At 32.3% G+C, this 17,815-nt stretch overlaps 1 protein-coding gene across 8 annotated transcripts; it reads left to right on the forward strand.

The window, feature by feature from the left end:
- The first annotated feature begins 347 nt into the window (after nucleotides 1–347).
- LOC149495833 (receptor-like cytoplasmic kinase 176) lies at nucleotides 348–8,535 on the forward strand. 8 transcript variants are annotated; one of them, XM_089722946.1, is made up of 10 exons: nucleotides 348–1,134; nucleotides 1,586–1,693; nucleotides 1,770–1,912; nucleotides 2,494–2,656; nucleotides 2,756–2,859; nucleotides 2,976–3,099; nucleotides 4,617–5,066; nucleotides 5,649–5,893; nucleotides 6,338–6,461; nucleotides 8,011–8,535. In XM_089722946.1, exons 7-10 carry the CDS (start codon nucleotides 5,018–5,020, stop codon nucleotides 8,319–8,321), a joined length of 729 nt encoding a protein of 242 aa, XP_089579072.1. In that variant the 5' UTR covers nucleotides 348–1,134; nucleotides 1,586–1,693; nucleotides 1,770–1,912; nucleotides 2,494–2,656; nucleotides 2,756–2,859; nucleotides 2,976–3,099; nucleotides 4,617–5,017; the 3' UTR covers nucleotides 8,322–8,535. The 8 variants fall into 8 exon arrangements, 7 of the variants coding, with proteins under 7 accessions (XP_089579072.1, XP_089579073.1, XP_089579069.1 ...); XM_089722947.1 differs by having other exon boundaries at nucleotides 1,776–1,912; XM_089722943.1 differs by having other exon boundaries at nucleotides 1,829–1,912.
- Nucleotides 8,536–17,815: the final 9,280 nt, after the last annotated feature.

Consider the following 17,815-nt stretch of genomic DNA (forward strand, 5'->3'; position numbering starts at 1 on the left):
GTATTATGTGTACGTGTCATATCGTGTCCCATCCGAGTCCATGCAACCTAGCAAAATAATAAGGGTAAATTATTTTCGGGTCTATAAACTTTTACAAATTACATGACTTCCTCCTCTCTATTTATAATAATTATTCTGGAGTCCCGAATGTCTCCATCTAAATTTTTAGCCTTTCCATTAAAAAAAATAATTTTACATAAAAATACCTAAATACCCTTGAAATGTCATACAAATGCCACCCAACAAAAGTCAACCACAGTAAAAATATTAACATAGAAACAAAAACAAATCCAAACTCATACTAAAACCCAAATAAAAATTATTTAAAATATAAATAAAAGGACTAAAGATTATTTAAAATGAAAAAAAAAATTTGCCTCCTCTCGCAGATCACCACCGCCAGCAACACCAAGAGCTTCAATCGCTGCACGCAAACAAAATTCGCCTTTCACCTGCCTCTGCTTCTTCGTCTCTATAATTTCATGAAGTTCTGGGTCTCCCAAAGGAAGTGGTTGGTTCCCCAGTCTCGAACCATGGCTCTTCGACACTCCATCCGTGGTTCAATAGCAGGGCGCTTGGACGGATTCGGCGATGATGAAGATGATGATTGGCCAAGTAATTTCATCTTTCTCTTTGCGTTAGATCCATTTCAGTGTTTTCTTTGGTGAGTACTGTAATCTCTCCTGTCCTGTTCTTCAACATCGATGCGGTTTCTGATTGTTCCTCGTAGAACCTACTGCGCAAGTGTACTTGCAGTATCCTCCGATTCGCCCGTATAGGCCAAGTTGCCAGAGCTCGAAGAATATTTGATGAATTGCCAAACAAAACCATTATTACTTAGAATGCAATTGTTGCTGGCTACTTCCAAAACAAGCAGCCTTATGAAGCCCAGAATTTGTTTGATAAAATGCCTGAAAGAAACACGGTTTCTTGGAATGGGTTGATTTCTGGGTATATTAAGAATGGGATGATTAATGAGGCAAGGAAAGTGTTTGATACTATGCCAGAGAGAAAAGTAATTTCGTGGACTACCATGGTCAGGGGTTACGTGCAAGAGCGAATGATAAAGGAAGCTGAATCACTCTTTTGGCCAATGCCCGAGAAGAATGTGGTTTAATGGACTATGATGTTAGGGTATTTCCGTCTTTTTCTTTTTTTTTTGCAAAATTATCGGAAAAAATGTTACTTTCTCGATGTAAAGATTAAAAATTCAGATGGAGGCATGTCTTAGGGATTCTGAAATAATTTGCATAAACAGCGAGACGAAGTTATATATTTTGTAAAACCAAGGACCTAAAAATAATTTTTCCAAATAATAAATGAAAGTTAAAAGACCATTCCCGTAAAGCTCGCATCACATTTGGCTCATTTGGACATTTTAAAATCTTTTTTGTCCTCGTCATCTGCCACGTGTGGAAAAAAGTAAGCCATACTATTGTATATTCAATTTTAATTGCAAATTTTAAACTGTCCATGCCTCGATTGTTAGCGTTTTTATTTATTCACTAAAGATATAATTATATCTATATTGAAATACAAATACAGCCAGTAAAACCAAGTAAACTTTACTTGATTTTTCTTGAAGGTGTGATGATAGCAAGCACCCTGAACTAAGTATTGCCGGCCGACTCCTTCTTGTTGTTATTGGGCATCATCATGAAACCGCAAGTCCGCCGCCAGTGAGTTGGTCAAAGTAGTTTTTTTTACCTTTCTTTTTCTTGTTATAATATTTGCTGCCAAATTTTAAGAAAGAAAAAGGGATTTCTTAGAACAAGATTGCTCTTTTTCTTTGTTCGATTTTTTTTTTTTTTAAATTTTTGGGTTTTAGAATTTCTATGGAGAGCAGATGAGGTGTCTGATTGAATGGGACTTTGTGTTAGCAACGGAATCAAGTGTTATACTCGTAGCACAGGTACCCATTTATTCTTTTATGTTGTAGCGTTTAAGTTTTTATGTGTTTTCACAATTAGCTGTTACTGGTTTTCCTTGATTGAGAGTGAAATCAGTCGCCTTCTTCTTAACTTTTATCCTAAAGATGCTTGAGCTGTTCTTTTTGTCTTTCCCTCGGTATTATTCACTCTATATGTTTGCTGTTGCTGTGGCTTTGACGAATACACTTAATGTTCTTGACAAGAAATTTAAATTTTTAGATGTATTGTTACTTTTTGTAAATTTCAAGATAAATTTCTACGGTATGTATTTCTATAGTTGATTATTTGAGAATTTCCCTTGGATTCAATCAGAATTTGTGAAAATTTGTCAGTCTTTGGTGATGATTTAGAGTATTGGTGTCCGAGGAAAAGTGTTGATATAATTTAAATTATGAAAATATTCTTTGAGATGATGTATCATATTGATATTCTGCTCTGCAGGACCTATTTGACAAAAATTGATTATTCTAGTATGAGAGTTAGTAATTAGGCAATGAGAAGGATAATATTTTTAGAGTTTCCTTTTAGACAATTTTTATTTCATTAATTTATTGCTTTGTAGAATTGAATTCAAGAAATGTCGGAAGAGATGGGAAGAATCTTGGTCTTGAGTTGGAGTTTGAGATATTGCTGTCACCAAATTTAAAGAACTTTAGCTTCCGTGAACTGAAGATTGCCACTAGAAACTTCTGATCAGATGGTGTACTGGGTGAAGATGATTATGGGTCAGTTTTCAAAGGGCGGATTGGTTGGTCAGTTTTATGGTTTCAATTTCTTATTTGTTTTTTCCAGCTATTCATGATAAATTTTTCTTTTCAATTCAGGGGCCTATTTATTCGGTTGAGGTCTTTAATTAGAGGGAGTTCATAGTGCTGATTTGAATGTCATTCATCGGAACTTTAAGACTTCTCATATACTGCTTGATTCAGTATGCTACATTACCTGATCACTTTTTTCGCAATATATTTGAATTTAGAACTAACAATTAGTTGAGTATATCTGCTTTTGTTGACCTGCCCTGCTACATTTGCTCCATATTTGTAGAACTACAATGCAAAGCTTTCTGGTTTTGCTTTAGCTAGGGATGGGCCAACTGATGATAAGAGTCACCTCAGTACTAGTGTCATGGGAAGTTTGGGATTTGCTGCACCCGAGTATGTAGCCACAGGTATCATTTTCGTTTGGGGCTTCTCATAACTCTGATTGATATTAGCTTGCTTGGTATGCTTCAATTTTCTGGTTCAATGTACTTATTTTTACCATTTTCTCTATGCACTCCAAATGTTATGTTTGAGCAATTTATTCTTCACTTGTTTGAGCATTAGAATTGTTAAACATATCCCTAGTCCTAGGAAATATAATCTGAGACTGCGCAAGGCAAAGGGGTGTTAGAGAGAACGAGCATGAGTGAAAGCTACCGTTGATGGAGAGATATTGTGAGTAAAAACTGCTTATCATTGATTCTTTTGAGGCATTACCATTGAAATATTTGCTAGTGAATCCTTTTTTTTTTTTTATGAAGGTTAATGAAGGGTCAAAATTTGTCTAAAATTTGCAGGTTATAGCGTAGAGGGTAGAGGATAGTTGGCCTTGTATCAAAACTCTCACCATATTAGCAAAATTGCCTACCATTCCTTCACCGTTTAAGTTTGTGAGGAGAACAATCAAATTTAACCTGATCGGAGAAACTTTATTTTTAATAATATGTTTGTGTTACTCAACCTCTAAGTCTCATAGCATAGTTCAAAATAGGGTTAGTAATATATGTAGTTATTAAGTTTTTTTTTTTTTTTTTTTTTTTTTATTTGAATGGCTAAATAGGAAAATTTTGGAATTAAGTACTACCTTTGTTCTATAATACTTGTCACATTTGAATTTTCACGTTTCTTAATAAAATCATTAAATTTGTCTAAATTACAATAAATTATTGAGTAAATTGACTGTATTATCTTTAATTTAATATTAATTTTCTAAAAAAATTATTAAATGGAAGTAATAATTATTGGTCATATACAAAAGGTAAACATGAAAAAAAAATATTTATTAGATCTTGAAATCACAAATGTGACAAAGTATTTATTATGGAATGGAGGTAGTATATGAATTAATAATTTTTGCACAATTAAGTGCATTTAGTTGGAATCTTATTGGAAAATCAAAATGAACTATTACCCTTCATTTTGCTTTATTTATTTTTTTTAGATTATCATATTCCTTCTTATTACTCTCTCTCTCTCTTATATTATTTTGAAATTGAAAGAAAACTGGAAGAAATTTTTTTGACTTTTTTAGAAAGAGATAGTAAAAAAAAAGAAAAAAAAAAAAAAGATGGATTGAATGTTTATGATTGATATCATTTATTAAGTAATAAGATGGTTTATTTTAATTTTCCCATAAACTAATCCCACCAAATGCACTTGATTGCTACTTTTGAATAATTCAGACATTCAATTAGAAATTTTTTTCGTTCAGACATCAAAATAAAAAACATTAAAAAGTTTAAGGACGGCAAAGATAATTAACCCTTCACAATATTCTCTCCATACTAATACTAATTATGTGATTGTTAGACCAACTTATTGGGTTGTGGCAGTACTTTGCCTATGGTTTATGCAGTATAATACAACAATATTGTTGTATTGTATCATGGATTCTGGTCACTTATTAAATTTTGATGTTGAACAGGTCGTTTAAATGCAAAGTGCGATGTATACAGCTTTGGAGTTGTACTTCTAGAAATTTTATCCGGCAGACGAGCCATAGACAGTAATGTGTCACCTGAGCACGAAGACATAGTGGAGTGGGCAAAGCCTTACCTGACAAACAAACGCACAGTTTTCCGAGTTTTAGACACACTTCTTGACAGCCAACACTTTCTTAAAAGGGCTCGAAAGTTGTATATTCAATTTTAATTGCAAATTTTAAACTGTACATGCCTCGATTGCTAGCGTTTTTCATTTATGCACTAAAGATATAATTATATCTATTGGAACAAGATTGCTCTTTTTCTTTGTTCGATTTTTTTTTTTTTTTTTAATTTTTGGGTTTTAGAATTTCTATGGAGAGGAGTTGAGGTGTCTGATTGAATGGGACTTTGTGTTAGCAACGGAATCAAGGGTTATACTCGTAGCACAGGTACCCATTTGTTCTTTTATGTTTTAGTGTTTAAGTTTTTATGTGTTTTCACAATTAGCTGTTACTGGTTTTCCTTGATTGAGATTGAAATCAGTCGCCTTCTTCTTAATTTTTACCCTAAAGATGCTTGAGCTGTTCTTTTTGTCTTTTCCTCGGTATTAGTCACTCTATACGTTTGCTGTTGCTATGGCTTTCACGAATACACTTGATGTTCTTGACAAGAAATTTAAATTTTTAGATGTATTGTTACTTTTTGTAAATTTCAAGATAAATTTCTAAGGTTTGTATTTCTATAGTTGATTATTTGATAATTTACCTTGGATTCAATCAGAATTTGTGAAAATTTGTCAGTCTTTGGTGATGATTTAGAGTATTGGTGTCTGAGGAAAAGTGTGCTTCTGTAATTTAAATTATGAAGATATTCTTTGAGATTATGTATCATATTGATATTCTGCTCTTCAGGACCTATTTGACAAAAATTGATTATTCTAGTGTGAGAGTTAGTAATTACGCAATGAGAAGGATAATATTTTTAGAGTTTCCTTTTAGACAATTTTTATTTCATTAATTATTGTCTTGTAGAATTGAATTCAAGAAATGTCAGAAGAGATGGGAAGAATCTTGGTTTTGAGTTTGAGATATTGCGGTCACCAAATTTAAAGAACTTTAGCTTCAGTGAACTGCAGATTGCCACTAGAAACTTCCGATCAGATGGTGTACTGGGTGAAGGTACTTTTGGGCCAGTTTACAAAGGGTGGATTGATGGCATGGTGATTGCTGTGAAGAGGCTTAACCGTGAAAGCTTCCGTGGTTACGAGGAATGGATGGTCAGTTTTATGGTTTCAATTTCTTAATTGTTTCTTCCAGCTATTCATGATAAATTTTTCTTTTCAATTAGAGGGAGTTCACACTTCTCTCTCAATTAGGAGGAACTTGGCAATACAAGATATGTGTGAAATGTGAATCCAGTTCTTCTCATGTACTTTAAATGCCTTGCTATCTTTACACCGATAGGATTGCTCAATCCATAGAAATAGCCATTGCCCATTAGGAATTTAGGATATCTAAAAAGTTCATAGTATTTAGTATCAGTAAAATGATTATATTTCATCGGGACTTTAAAACTTCTTATATACTGCTTGATTCAGTATGTAATTTACCTACATTACCTGATCACTTTTTTCACAATATATTTGAATTTAGGACAAACAATTAGTTGAGTGTATCTGCATTTGTTGACCTGCCCTGCTACATTTGCTTCATATTTGTAGAACTACAACGCAAAGCTTTCTGGTTTTGCTTTAGCTAGGGATGGGCCAACTGATGATGAGAGTTACGTCACTACTACGGTCATGGGAACTTATGAATTTGCTGCACCAGAGTATCTGGCCACAGGTATCATTTTCATATGTGGCTTCTCGTAACTCTGATTGATATTAGCTTGCTTGGTATGCTTCAATTTTCTGGTTCAATTTTCTTATTTTTACCATTTTCTCTATGCACTCCAAAGGTTATGTTTGAGCAATTTATTCTTCACTCGTTTGAGCATTAGAAGTGTTAAACATATCCCTAATCCTACGAAATATCATTTGAGACTGCGCAAGGTAAAAGGGTGTTAGAGAGAACGAGCATGAGTGAAAGCTACCGTTGATGGAGAGATGATATTGCGAGTAAAAACTGCATATCATTGATTCTTTTGAGGCATTACCATTGAAACATTTGCAAGTGAATCCTTTTTTTTTTTAATTTTTATTTATGAAGGTTAATGAAGGGTCAAAATTTGTCTAAAATTTGCAGGTTATAGTGTAGAGGATAGAGGATAGTCGGCCTTGTATCAAAACTCTCACCGTATTAGCAAATTGCCACCATTCCTTCATCGTTAGTTTGTGAGGAGAACAATCAAGTCTAACCTGCTCAGAGAAACTTTATTTTAATAATGTATCTGTGTTACTCAACCTGTAAGTCTCATAGCGTAGTTCAAAATAGGGTATTATATATAATAATATATGTAGTTATTAATTTTTTTTTATTTTAATGGCTAAATAGGAAAATTTTGGAATTAAGTAATATCTTTGTTTCATAATACTTGTTACACTTGAAGTTTTACGTCCCTTAAAAAAATCATTAAATTTTTCTAAGTTATAATAAATTATTAAGTAAATTGACTGTATTATCCTTAATTTAATATTAATTTTCTAAAAAAATTTTAAATTGAAGGAATAATTATTGGTCTTATACAAAATGTAAACATGGAGAAAAGTATTTATAACACCTTGAAATCACAAATGGAACAAATATTTTAGAAAAAATTATTTTTAAAATGTGATAAATATTATAGAATGGAGGTAGTATATGAATTAATAAGTTTTGCACGATTAAGTGCATTTAGTTGGAATCTCACTGGAAAATCAAAATGAATTATTACCCTACCATTTTGCTTTATTTATTTTTTTTTAGATTATTGTATTCCTTTTTCTTATTACTCTCTCTCTCTCTCTTATATTATTTTGAAATTGAAAGAAAACAAGAAGAAATTTTTTTGACTTGTTTAGAAAGAGATATAGAACAGTAAAAAAGGGAAAAAAAAAAAAAGAGACGGATTGGTTGTTTATGATTGATATCATTTAATAAGTAATAAGATGGTTTATTTTAATTTTCCGATAAACTAATCCGACCAAACGCACTTGATTGCTACTTTTGAATCATTCAGACATTCAATTAGAAATTTTATTCGTTCAAAATAAAAAACATTAAAAAGTTTAAGCACTGCAAATATAATTAGCCCTTCACAATATTCTCTCCGTGCGAATACTAATTATGTGGTTGTTAGACCAACTTATTGGGTTGTGGCTGTACTTTGGCTATGGTTTATGCAGTATAATACAACAATATTGTTGTATTGTATATGGATTCTGGTCACTTATTAAATTTTGATATTGAACAGGCCGTTTAAATGCAAAGTGCGATGTATACAGCTTTGGAGTTGTACTTCTAGAAATTTTATCCGGCAGACGAGCCATAGACAGTAATGTGTCACCTGAGCACGAAGACATAGTGGAGTGGGCAAAGCCTTACCTGACAAACAAACGCACAGTTTTCCGAGTTTTAGACACACGTCTTGGCGGCCAACACTTTCTTAAAAGGGCTCGAAAGTTGGCTAACCTTGCACTTCATTGCTTAAATGATGAACCGAAGTTGAGACCAGACATGGAAGATGTGGTTATGGCATTAGAGTCGCTTCAAGAATCAAATTAAAGCATGTGTTTATCGAAGCAATGTACAGTTTCTGCTTTGCATTTTGCTTGTAGTATTTATCACTTTGTTATTATTGGTATTATAATGATGTTCTAGGCAATAATTTTCCTTTCAGTTGAGGCAGTAAAATTTTCTTACAGTATTCTGTTTATACAATTTACAATTTGAGGTTAACAGTATGTATTTAATACATCATAAAACAAATTTTGAAAAATTGGTTTTCCGCATTTTTCATTTATTTTCCTACAACTTCTTGCAACTTAGATAAAAATGTTGGATTTAATTTTCTATTGTGGGCTTAATATGTAAAATTAAATATGTACAGCAGTCCAATTGTAAAGTCAATTTCAAATGTGGTCTTGATTGTGAATAATTGACTATTGAGGTATCAACTAATTATAGATATTAAGTGTAGAGACCATTATATAATTCCTATTTCGTTAAAGGACCGAAATAGGAATTGTACTAACCCTACAGGTATATAAAGGTCGTGGTCCCCAGAGGAGTTGAATACGATTCAGTTTTACGTTCCTTTCGTACTGCTTCCGCAAAATCGATTCTTCAATTCTCTGGAAGGCTGCAAACCTAATTCTATACATCAAGATCGACGAACAACGATGTCAGGTACGCAACCTTTTCTTATTCAATCTATTTTGTTGAATCTAGTGGTTTGCACGATCTAGGTTATTATTGAATTATTTGAGATTAATTCATAACAAGTGGTATCAGAGCCTTGTGCATAATTGCTAGATTTTAGATTGGTTTTTCGTATTTTTTTTTTATTTATTTGTTTACCCTACTGTTTATAGATTGAGGGTTTTGTTTAATAAAAAAAAAATGTATATATATATTTTTGTTCTCACTGTTCTTCGGATTCCCAAGAACAGGTAAGAGGTTTTGAACTAACGCCATTAACGATTAATTGTTCGTTTGGTATTTTTTTTTTTTCTTTGCTGGCTGGATCTTGTTAAAAAAAAAAAAAAAAACCTCCATTGTTGGCGGCGGAAAGGGGCTGGAACCTGTTATTTTCCGTCCCTTATCGTTTTGTTTTTTAGGTTAGGGATGGAAAATAACAGTTAGGTCCCTGCAAAATTTCATATTAGATCCCTAATTTTATGTTTTTTTCGTATTAGTCCCTTAATTTTCTGTAATTTCATATTGGTCCCTTAATTTTCTGTAACTTCAGATTAGGTCCTTTAATTTTCTGTAACTTCAGATTAGGTCCTTAAATTTTCTGTAACTTCAGATTAGGTCCCTAAATTTTCTGTAACTTCAGATTAGGCCCCTAATCTTCTGTTTTTCGTATTAGGCCCTTAAATTTCTGTTTTCTTTCGTTTAGACCCCAAACTTTATTTATTCAAATTTATTTAGTCCAATTTTATAACTTAGTCTCTAATTTAGTGACTTAAAGACTAGATTATAATTTTTTTTTTTGGACTAAATAATTTTAGATTATTAAATATTTAGACAATCAATTCATTTAATTGCAATTGTTTTGTTTTAATTACAATTAAATGATTTAATTTGTCGACTTGAGATTAAATTTTGGAGTGATTAAGTCCCTATTGTGTTTGATATTTGTTAAAATAAATTGATTTGATCAATAAGTCACCAAAGTGACCTCTATTGCTTGAATTGATTTATTTTAGAATATTAGACAGGTGTATTAGAATTCGTTGCGGATAGTTAATCGGCCCAAAGGAAGGTTGCTATCTGGCTGAGTTTTGAATACATGTTGGCAATAAGTATGTGATAATTGTTTGATTATTTTCATGACAATGATATATCGGCCCAAAGGAAGATTTATTATTTGTCAGGACTATGTTATCAATATTTGATTGCTGCGTTGAGATACTAATTACAAGTTAATGTTTTACATCCAAAGATGAGAATATTAATGTTGAATCTGTATCTTATTTCCATTTTTTGATCTCTACTTATGTGAATTGTTTCATTTGTGGATTGTGAGCTTATACTTATCTATTTGTTTATTTTCTCCGATGTCAGCTAACATGTCATTTAATCCTGATTGTGTCCCTAAACTTGAGGGATCAAATTTTGAGTCTTGGAAATCAGACATTATGATCTTTCTGGGCTGTATGGATTTGGATCTTGCATTCAGGATGGACGAACCTGCTCCTCTTACTGATACGAGCACTGATGTTCAAAGGGTTCAGTATGAGAAGTGGGAGCGTTCTAATCGCTTAGGTCTGATGATCATGCAAAAAGGAGTCCCAGAACATGTTCGAGACTCTGTCTCAGCTGAAAAGAACAATGCTCAAAACTATCTTGCCGAGCTGGAGAGGGCTTATGTCAAGAATGACAAAGCCGAAGTGGGAACACTTTTAGGAAAATTAACCTCCATGAAGTTTGCTGGCAATGGTGGTGTTCGGGAGCATATTCTTAGCATGTCTCAGATTGCAAAGAGACTGAAGGCGCTGGGTATGGCTTTACCAGATGACCTTTTAGTCCATATGGTTATGAATTCTCTTCCTTCTCAGTTTGGACAAATTAGGACTTCCTATAATTGTCAGCCGAATAAATGGACTCTTAACGAGCTCATTTCTCATTGTGTTGATGAGGAGGAAAAGATGAATTCTAACAAAAGAGAGAGTGCTCATTTTGTTTCTTCAGCTGGGAAGGGCAAGAACAAGAAAAGAAAGAGGCCTTTTGCAAAGACTGTTGAAAAGGCTATTGAGAAACCTGCTGCTGCTACTGCTGTAGATCTAGTACAAAAGAAGCCTTATGTGCCAAAATGCTTCTTTTGTGGAAAGACGGATCACTTGAGAAAGGACTGTCCTAAATTTGCTATTTGGCTTGCAAAGAGGGGTAAGTACCTTGTTTTAGTCTGTTGTGAAGTTAATTTAACTTCAGCTCCTAAAAACACTTATTGGATGGATTCTGGTGCTACCGCTCATATAAGTGTTTCATTGCAGGGCTGCCTCAACTACAGAAAGCCAACTGACGGTGAAAGATACGTCTATGTGGGAAATGGCGATCTGGTTGAAGTAGAGGCAATTGGACATTTTAGATTATGTTTAAGTACTGGCTATTTTTTGGATCTTATAGATACTTTTGTTATTCCCTCTTTTAGAAGGAATTTGATTTCTGTTTCCTTTTTGGACAAATCTGGTTTTCATTGTTCTTTTGGAGACAGTGTATTCACTTTATCTATGAATTCAAAAGTTTTGGGTACTGGTTGCTTGAATGAATGTGATAATCTATATATGTTAGACATTGATACTAGTTATCATGAATCCCTGCATGTTACTACAAGAGGTACCAAAAGAAAGTTGAATATTGATAACTCAGCTGTACTTTGGCATAGACGTTTGGGTCATTTATCCAAATCGAGAATTGAGCGTCTTGTTTCTGATGGTATCTTAGATACACTTGATTACACAGGTTTGGATTCTTGTATTGAGTGTATTAAAGGAAAACAGACTAAACAAAAGAGACTAGGTGCCATTCGGTCATCCAATGTTTTAGAACTGATTCATACAGATATTTGCGGTCCATTCCATATTGCAACTAGAAATGGCCAAAGATATTTTATATCATTCATTGATGACTATTCTCGTTATGGTTACTTATATCTCATTCATGAAAAATCTAAGTCTTTGGACGTGTTTAAATCTTATAAAGCCGAAGTTGAAAATCAACTAGGAAAGAAGATTAAATCTGTTCGATCTGACCGTGGTGGTGAATATTATGGTAAATATGACGGTTCAGGCGAACAACGTCCAGGACCTTTTGCGCTTTTCCTACAGGAATGTGGAATTGTCCCTCAATATACAATGCCTGGTACTCCCAGCATGAATGGTGTATCTGAGAGACGTAATAGGACTCTTATGGATATGGTAAGGAGTATGATTAGTCATTCTACTTTACCAGAGTCTCTGTGGGGTGAAGCGTTAAAGACAGCAGCTTATCTTCTCAATAGGATTCCATCTAAAGCAGTTGCTAAAACACCTTATGAACTTTGGACTGGACGTAAGCCTAGTCTAAAGCATCTTCATGTTTGGGGATGTCCAGCTGAAGCAAGGCCTTACAAGCCGAATGAAACAAAACTGGACTCCAAAACTATCAGCAGCTACTTTGTTGGATATTCTGAGCGGTCTAGGGGTTATAAGTTTTATAATCCTACTTCCAGAACTTTTTTTGAAACGAGAATTGCAACATTTTTTGAGGATGTTGATTTTGGAGGGAGAAATAAAGAAAGAAACATTGTCTTTGAAGAGGAACCAAGTAAGGATGATTCGGTTCTCATTCCTTTTGTTGTTTCTGATAGCGTACAGACTCCAGTTGCTCCTGTCACTATTCAAGATCCAATTCAAGACAATGCTATTCTTCCTCAAGAACAAATTCAACAACCTCAAGAATTAGAGTCTGTTCAAATGCCTTTGAGGAGATCTACTAGGGAGAGAAGAAGTGCTATTCCAGATGATTATATAGTGTTTCTTCAGGAACATGAGGATACTGTAGACATGATAGATGATGATCCAGTTAGTTTCTATCATGCCATGCAGAGTTCTGACTCTCATAAGTGGATTGAGGCAATGAACGAAGAGTATAAGTCTATGCAAGACAATCAAGTTTGGGATCTTGTTCAATTACCTGAAGGAAAGAAACCCATTGGTTGCAAATGGATATTTAAAACCAAAAGGGATTCTCAAGGTAATGTGGAAAGATATAAAGCACGTCTTGTAGCAAAAGGCTTTACTCAAAAGGAAGGGATTGACTATAAAGAAACCTTCTCTCCAGTTTCTTCGAAGGATTCTTTTAGGACAATCATGGCCTTAGTTGCAAATCTTGATCTTGAGCTTCATCAAATGGATGTTAAGACTGCGTTTCTCAATGGCGACATTGATGAAACAATATATATGGTGCAACCAGAAAGTTTTATAATTGGAGATCCAAAACATCTGGTATGCAAATTAAAGAAATCCATTTATGGACTCAAGCAAGCTTCTCGTCAATGGTACTTTAAATTCAACCAAGTAATTGTCTCGTTTGGCTTTGAGGCAAATACTGTTGAAAATTGTGTGTACCATAAGTTCAGTGGGAGTAGGTTTATCTTTTTGGTCTTATATGTGGATGACATACTTCTTGCTACTAATTGTAAAGTCTTGTTGCATGAAACCAAAGTTTTTCTTTCAAAGCATTTTGAGATGAAAGATTTAGGTGAAGCTTCTTTTGTTTTAGGGATTCAGATACATCGAGACCGTTCTCGAGGTATTCTTGGATTATCACAAAAGAGCTATATTGATAAAGTGCTCAAGAGATTTAGTATGCAGAATTCTAGACCATTGGATACCCCTATTGCAAAAGGTGATAAATTTAGTAATCAACAATGTCCAAAGAGTGAACTTGAAATTCAGGAAATGCAAAAGGTTCCTTATGCGTCAGCTGTAGGAAGTCTTATGTATGTTCAAGTTTGTACTCGTCCAGACATTTCTTTTATAGTTGGCATGTTAGGTAGATATCTCAGCAATCCAGGAATGGATCATTGGAAAGCAGCCAAAAGAGTCATGAGATATCTTCAGAGGACTAAGGGACATATGCTCACATATAGGAGATCAGATCAGCTTGAGATCATTGGGTATACTGATTCTGATTTCGCTGGATGCCAAGATAGTAGAAAATCCACATCTGGCTACGTTTTTCTATTGGCTGGCGGTGCTATTTCTTGGAAGAGTGTGAAACAAACTCTAGTGGCAACCTCCACCATGGAAGCTGAATTTGTAGCATCTTATGAGGCATCCAATCAAGCTATTTGGCTGAGAAACCTTGTCACTGGGCTGCGTGTAGTAGGTGGAATAGAAAGACCACTGAAGTTGTATTGTGACAGCAAGTCAGCCGTTTTATTCTCCAACAACAACAGGAGCTCTTCTCGATCAAAACACATTGAGATTAAGTTCTTGGCTGTGAAGGAGAGGGTACAGAGTGGACAGATATCCTTAGAGCATATTGGAACAAACTCTATGATTACGGATCCGCTTACAAAGGCAGTGATACCGAAAGTTTTCCATGAGCACACCGCTCATATGGGTATCGTTTTGTTTGAGACTGTCTAGTTTTAGTGGGAGTTTGCTCTTTATGCATACATTATGTTTTTTGAATGCTCTATTTTATTTTGGATATGTTTTATTATGAAATTTTGTTGAGTACTCATTTTGGTTGATGGTTACACTCTGTATTATTATTATTGTTTTGCTTGATCTCACTTTTGTTGGTGACCAGTTGGAAACAGACATGATGATCACATTACATGTAGTTTTCATGCTACACTTCTATAATGAATCTATGTCATTTAGGGGTATTGGTAATGTAGTTGATGATGAACTTAGTCATGAGATCTATGGCGAATGTTTCTTCAGCTCTTTATCAATATAACTAATGGACGAGATTGTTTTTGGATACCTTGTATGACTGCGTTTGTTGAGCTCATTTTGGTGTATGTATTTTATTTAACATATGTTCGCCCAAGTGGGAGATTGTTGGATTTAATTTTCTATTGTGGGCTTAATATGTAAAATTAAATATGTACAGCAGTCCAATTGTAAAGTCAATTTCAAATGTGGTCTTGATTGTGAATAATTGACTATTGAGGTATCAACTAATTATAGATATTAAGTGTAGAGACCATTATATAATTCCTATTTCGTTAAAGGACCGAAATAGGAATTGTACTAACCCTACAGGTATATAAAGGTCGTGGTCCCCAGAGGAGTTGAATACGATTCAGTTTTACGTTCCTTTCGTACTGCTTCCGCAAAATCGATTCTTCAATTCTCTGGAAGGCTGCAAACCTAATTCTATACATCAAGATCGACGAACAACGATGTCAGGTACGCAACCTTTTCTTATTCAATCTATTTTATTGAATCTAGTGGTTTGCACGATCTAGGTTATTATTGAATTATTTGAGATTAATTCATAACAAAAAAATCAACCAATATGAAGTTTGAATTAAGATACAACTTCTTTCCAAATATTTTTCAAGAAAAAAAAAAGGTATTTTATTTTTCGAGAAGAAACGGTGAATTAAAATTTTGTTTTTGTTTTTGTTTTCTGCCTTTTTGTACAGCAGAATGGTATGTAATTTAGTAAGGATTGTTGAAAGTGAAAAATGTTTCTAGACAAAGGTTGTATGACATGGATATATGCTTTTCTTACTTCAATTTTGGCTTCTGTCATCAAATGTTCATGGATATTGGAACCAATCTGCTCATGAATAAACTCAAATACTCAAAATCTATCTACAATTTTTATAACAGTTGAATGCATCAAATTTTTCTGCCATGAAACAATAAAATTACAAAACAAATCCGAATGAGATAGTTCAGTGACAAAGAACCCTTGCAGGATTGATCATCATGGCTTAAATCATGGATTCGATCATGCGCAATGCAAACTCCCCCGGACCAACCTCTTTGCCTCCGAGAGCTATTGGGGATTAATCATGTTTATGAATCGTTAAAACGGACAGGAGACTGCATACCTTGTGCAAGTATCAAAAGAAGAAAAAAACAAAATTACAAAACAAGCACAGAAAATAAAAATAAATTTTACCAATGAGAAACTGAATAACAAACTACTAAACAAAATGAAACAAATCTCAAAATCATATATACAACATATGAAGATTTTAAATTTTTAACAATAGCTTACACCAATACAATTATAAAACCATTTAGTCCAAGTAAATGTGCATTTTGCATAAGTAGCGGGAATCAATATATATTAAAGGTCATGCAAAATTTTATATTGAATTTTTATTTTATAATTTAATTATAATAATCAAAGTTATTGAAAAAAAAAATTAAGATAAACAGTCAACTGAATAATAACTAACTAAACAAACCTAAAAAAAATAGTGCAATAAAACTCAATGGTGGAAATCAAACGCTAATTAAACGTCATTAATCCTAATTCATAAAGAAAAACTCATTAAAATAATCCCATTTATATGTTTAGATTAAAATTATTAGATAAAACTTGACAATTTTATTTGATTTCTTTCCCTTAAAAGTAAAGTTGAAATAAAAATTATTTTCTTTAGTTGATTAAAAAATTATAAAATCTTAAAAGAAAGATTATCTAATTGAATGACAACCAAATAAAAAGTTTATTTTAATTAATATTTTAAAAATAGAGGTCTTAATTTATAAATTTCACCAAACTATAAAAATTAAAAGTAATTTACCTTATACAGCTTCATGAAATCTTTAATTGATTAAATCCGGTACAAGAAACTTAAATTATAAAATACTAGTCGTCTTCCCGCGCTCTGCGTGTGGATGTTACATGATGTTTAAAAATAAAAATATTATTTTTATTATAACAAATAATCACTTTTAATAATTCAAATATAAAATATATTATACTTACTAATTTTCAAAGAAATAAAATAAAAAACAATATTTTTTCGTAGATTCTTGCAAAAGGATCAATATATTAACATACACATACATAAATCAAGTTTATAATTAATCTTGAATTTTTTATTTTCTAGAAATATTTTTGTAGGTTTTAAAATAATTTTTATAAATAACAATTATTATTGAATTTATTTTGAATAAATAGTTTAAAATATGGGCATAAATCCAATAAAGATTAAAAACATAAAAAAATTTCATTAAAGTTTGCCCTAATTTGAAATAGGTCAAGAAATACTGTCATCTCCATTCACAAAAGAAAATATACATATCAATTTAAGCATACATTAGTTGATTACTGGGAAGTGAATATACTTTATAATTTCATCGTCATCACCACATTGACTAAGTTCAAATTTATTAAATGCCATGAAAATAGTCTTGTATTCTTTGCAAGTAATCCATTTCTTTTTGTTGAAAATATGATGTGATTTTTTTATGGTTTCATTTATATTGAAGTAGATGTTTATACAAATTTCGTAAAAATAGGAAAGTAAAAAAAAATGAAAGAGAAAATATTAATGAAATTATTAAATATTTATAATAAGAAAGTGAAAAGTTTTTAAAATATTAATGATATTATTAATTTTATTAATTATTTAAAAACTAAAAATATTAATGATATTAATTAATTCTCTATTAACAATATTAAAAAATAATTTTTTAGAATATAAAAATTATTTCCAACTCAATGTATTAATATTGCCACGTTAGCACATTAATAGTCTAAAATGATGCCATATAAGCTTTTATGACTCAACTTTTATATATTTATATAGATAAATAGATAGACATAAAATGTAAGAAAACTTAAATCTTTAATTAAATCTTTTAATTAAATTTTAAATTTATTAATTAAAAGTATTCAACATAATAAACAGCATTCAGAAAACTAATCTTAACAACACAATAAAATAAGATTTCCTAAGATTTTATGATCAAACAAATACGAGTTTGAATCAAACTCTTAACAGAAAATCCAAAAATAGTACTATCCAGAATTAATCTTTCTTCATATAAATTACACCATTAGACTTACTAATTATTATTATT

This window comes from Jatropha curcas, chromosome 6 (genome assembly GCF_041381405.1).
Source record: "Jatropha curcas cultivar XTBG-Jc1 chromosome 6, XTBG_Jcur_1.0, whole genome shotgun sequence".
Lineage (NCBI taxonomy): Eukaryota > Viridiplantae > Streptophyta > Magnoliopsida > Malpighiales > Euphorbiaceae > Jatropha > Jatropha curcas.

What these genes read in the sequence shown, in the direction of transcription:
- LOC149495833 (XM_089722946.1), top strand. Translation starts at nt 5,018, where the DNA reads ATGGGACTTTGTGTTAGCAACGGAATCAAGGGTTATACTCGTAGCACA. An exon ending in GTGGTTACGAGGAATGGATG is followed by an intron (nt 5,894 to 6,337) that starts GTCAGTTTTATG and finishes TCATATTTGTAG; the next exon opens with AACTACAACGCAAAGCTTTC. An exon ending in ACCAGAGTATCTGGCCACAG is followed by an intron (nt 6,462 to 8,010) that starts GTATCATTTTCA and finishes GATATTGAACAG; the next exon opens with GCCGTTTAAATGCAAAGTGC.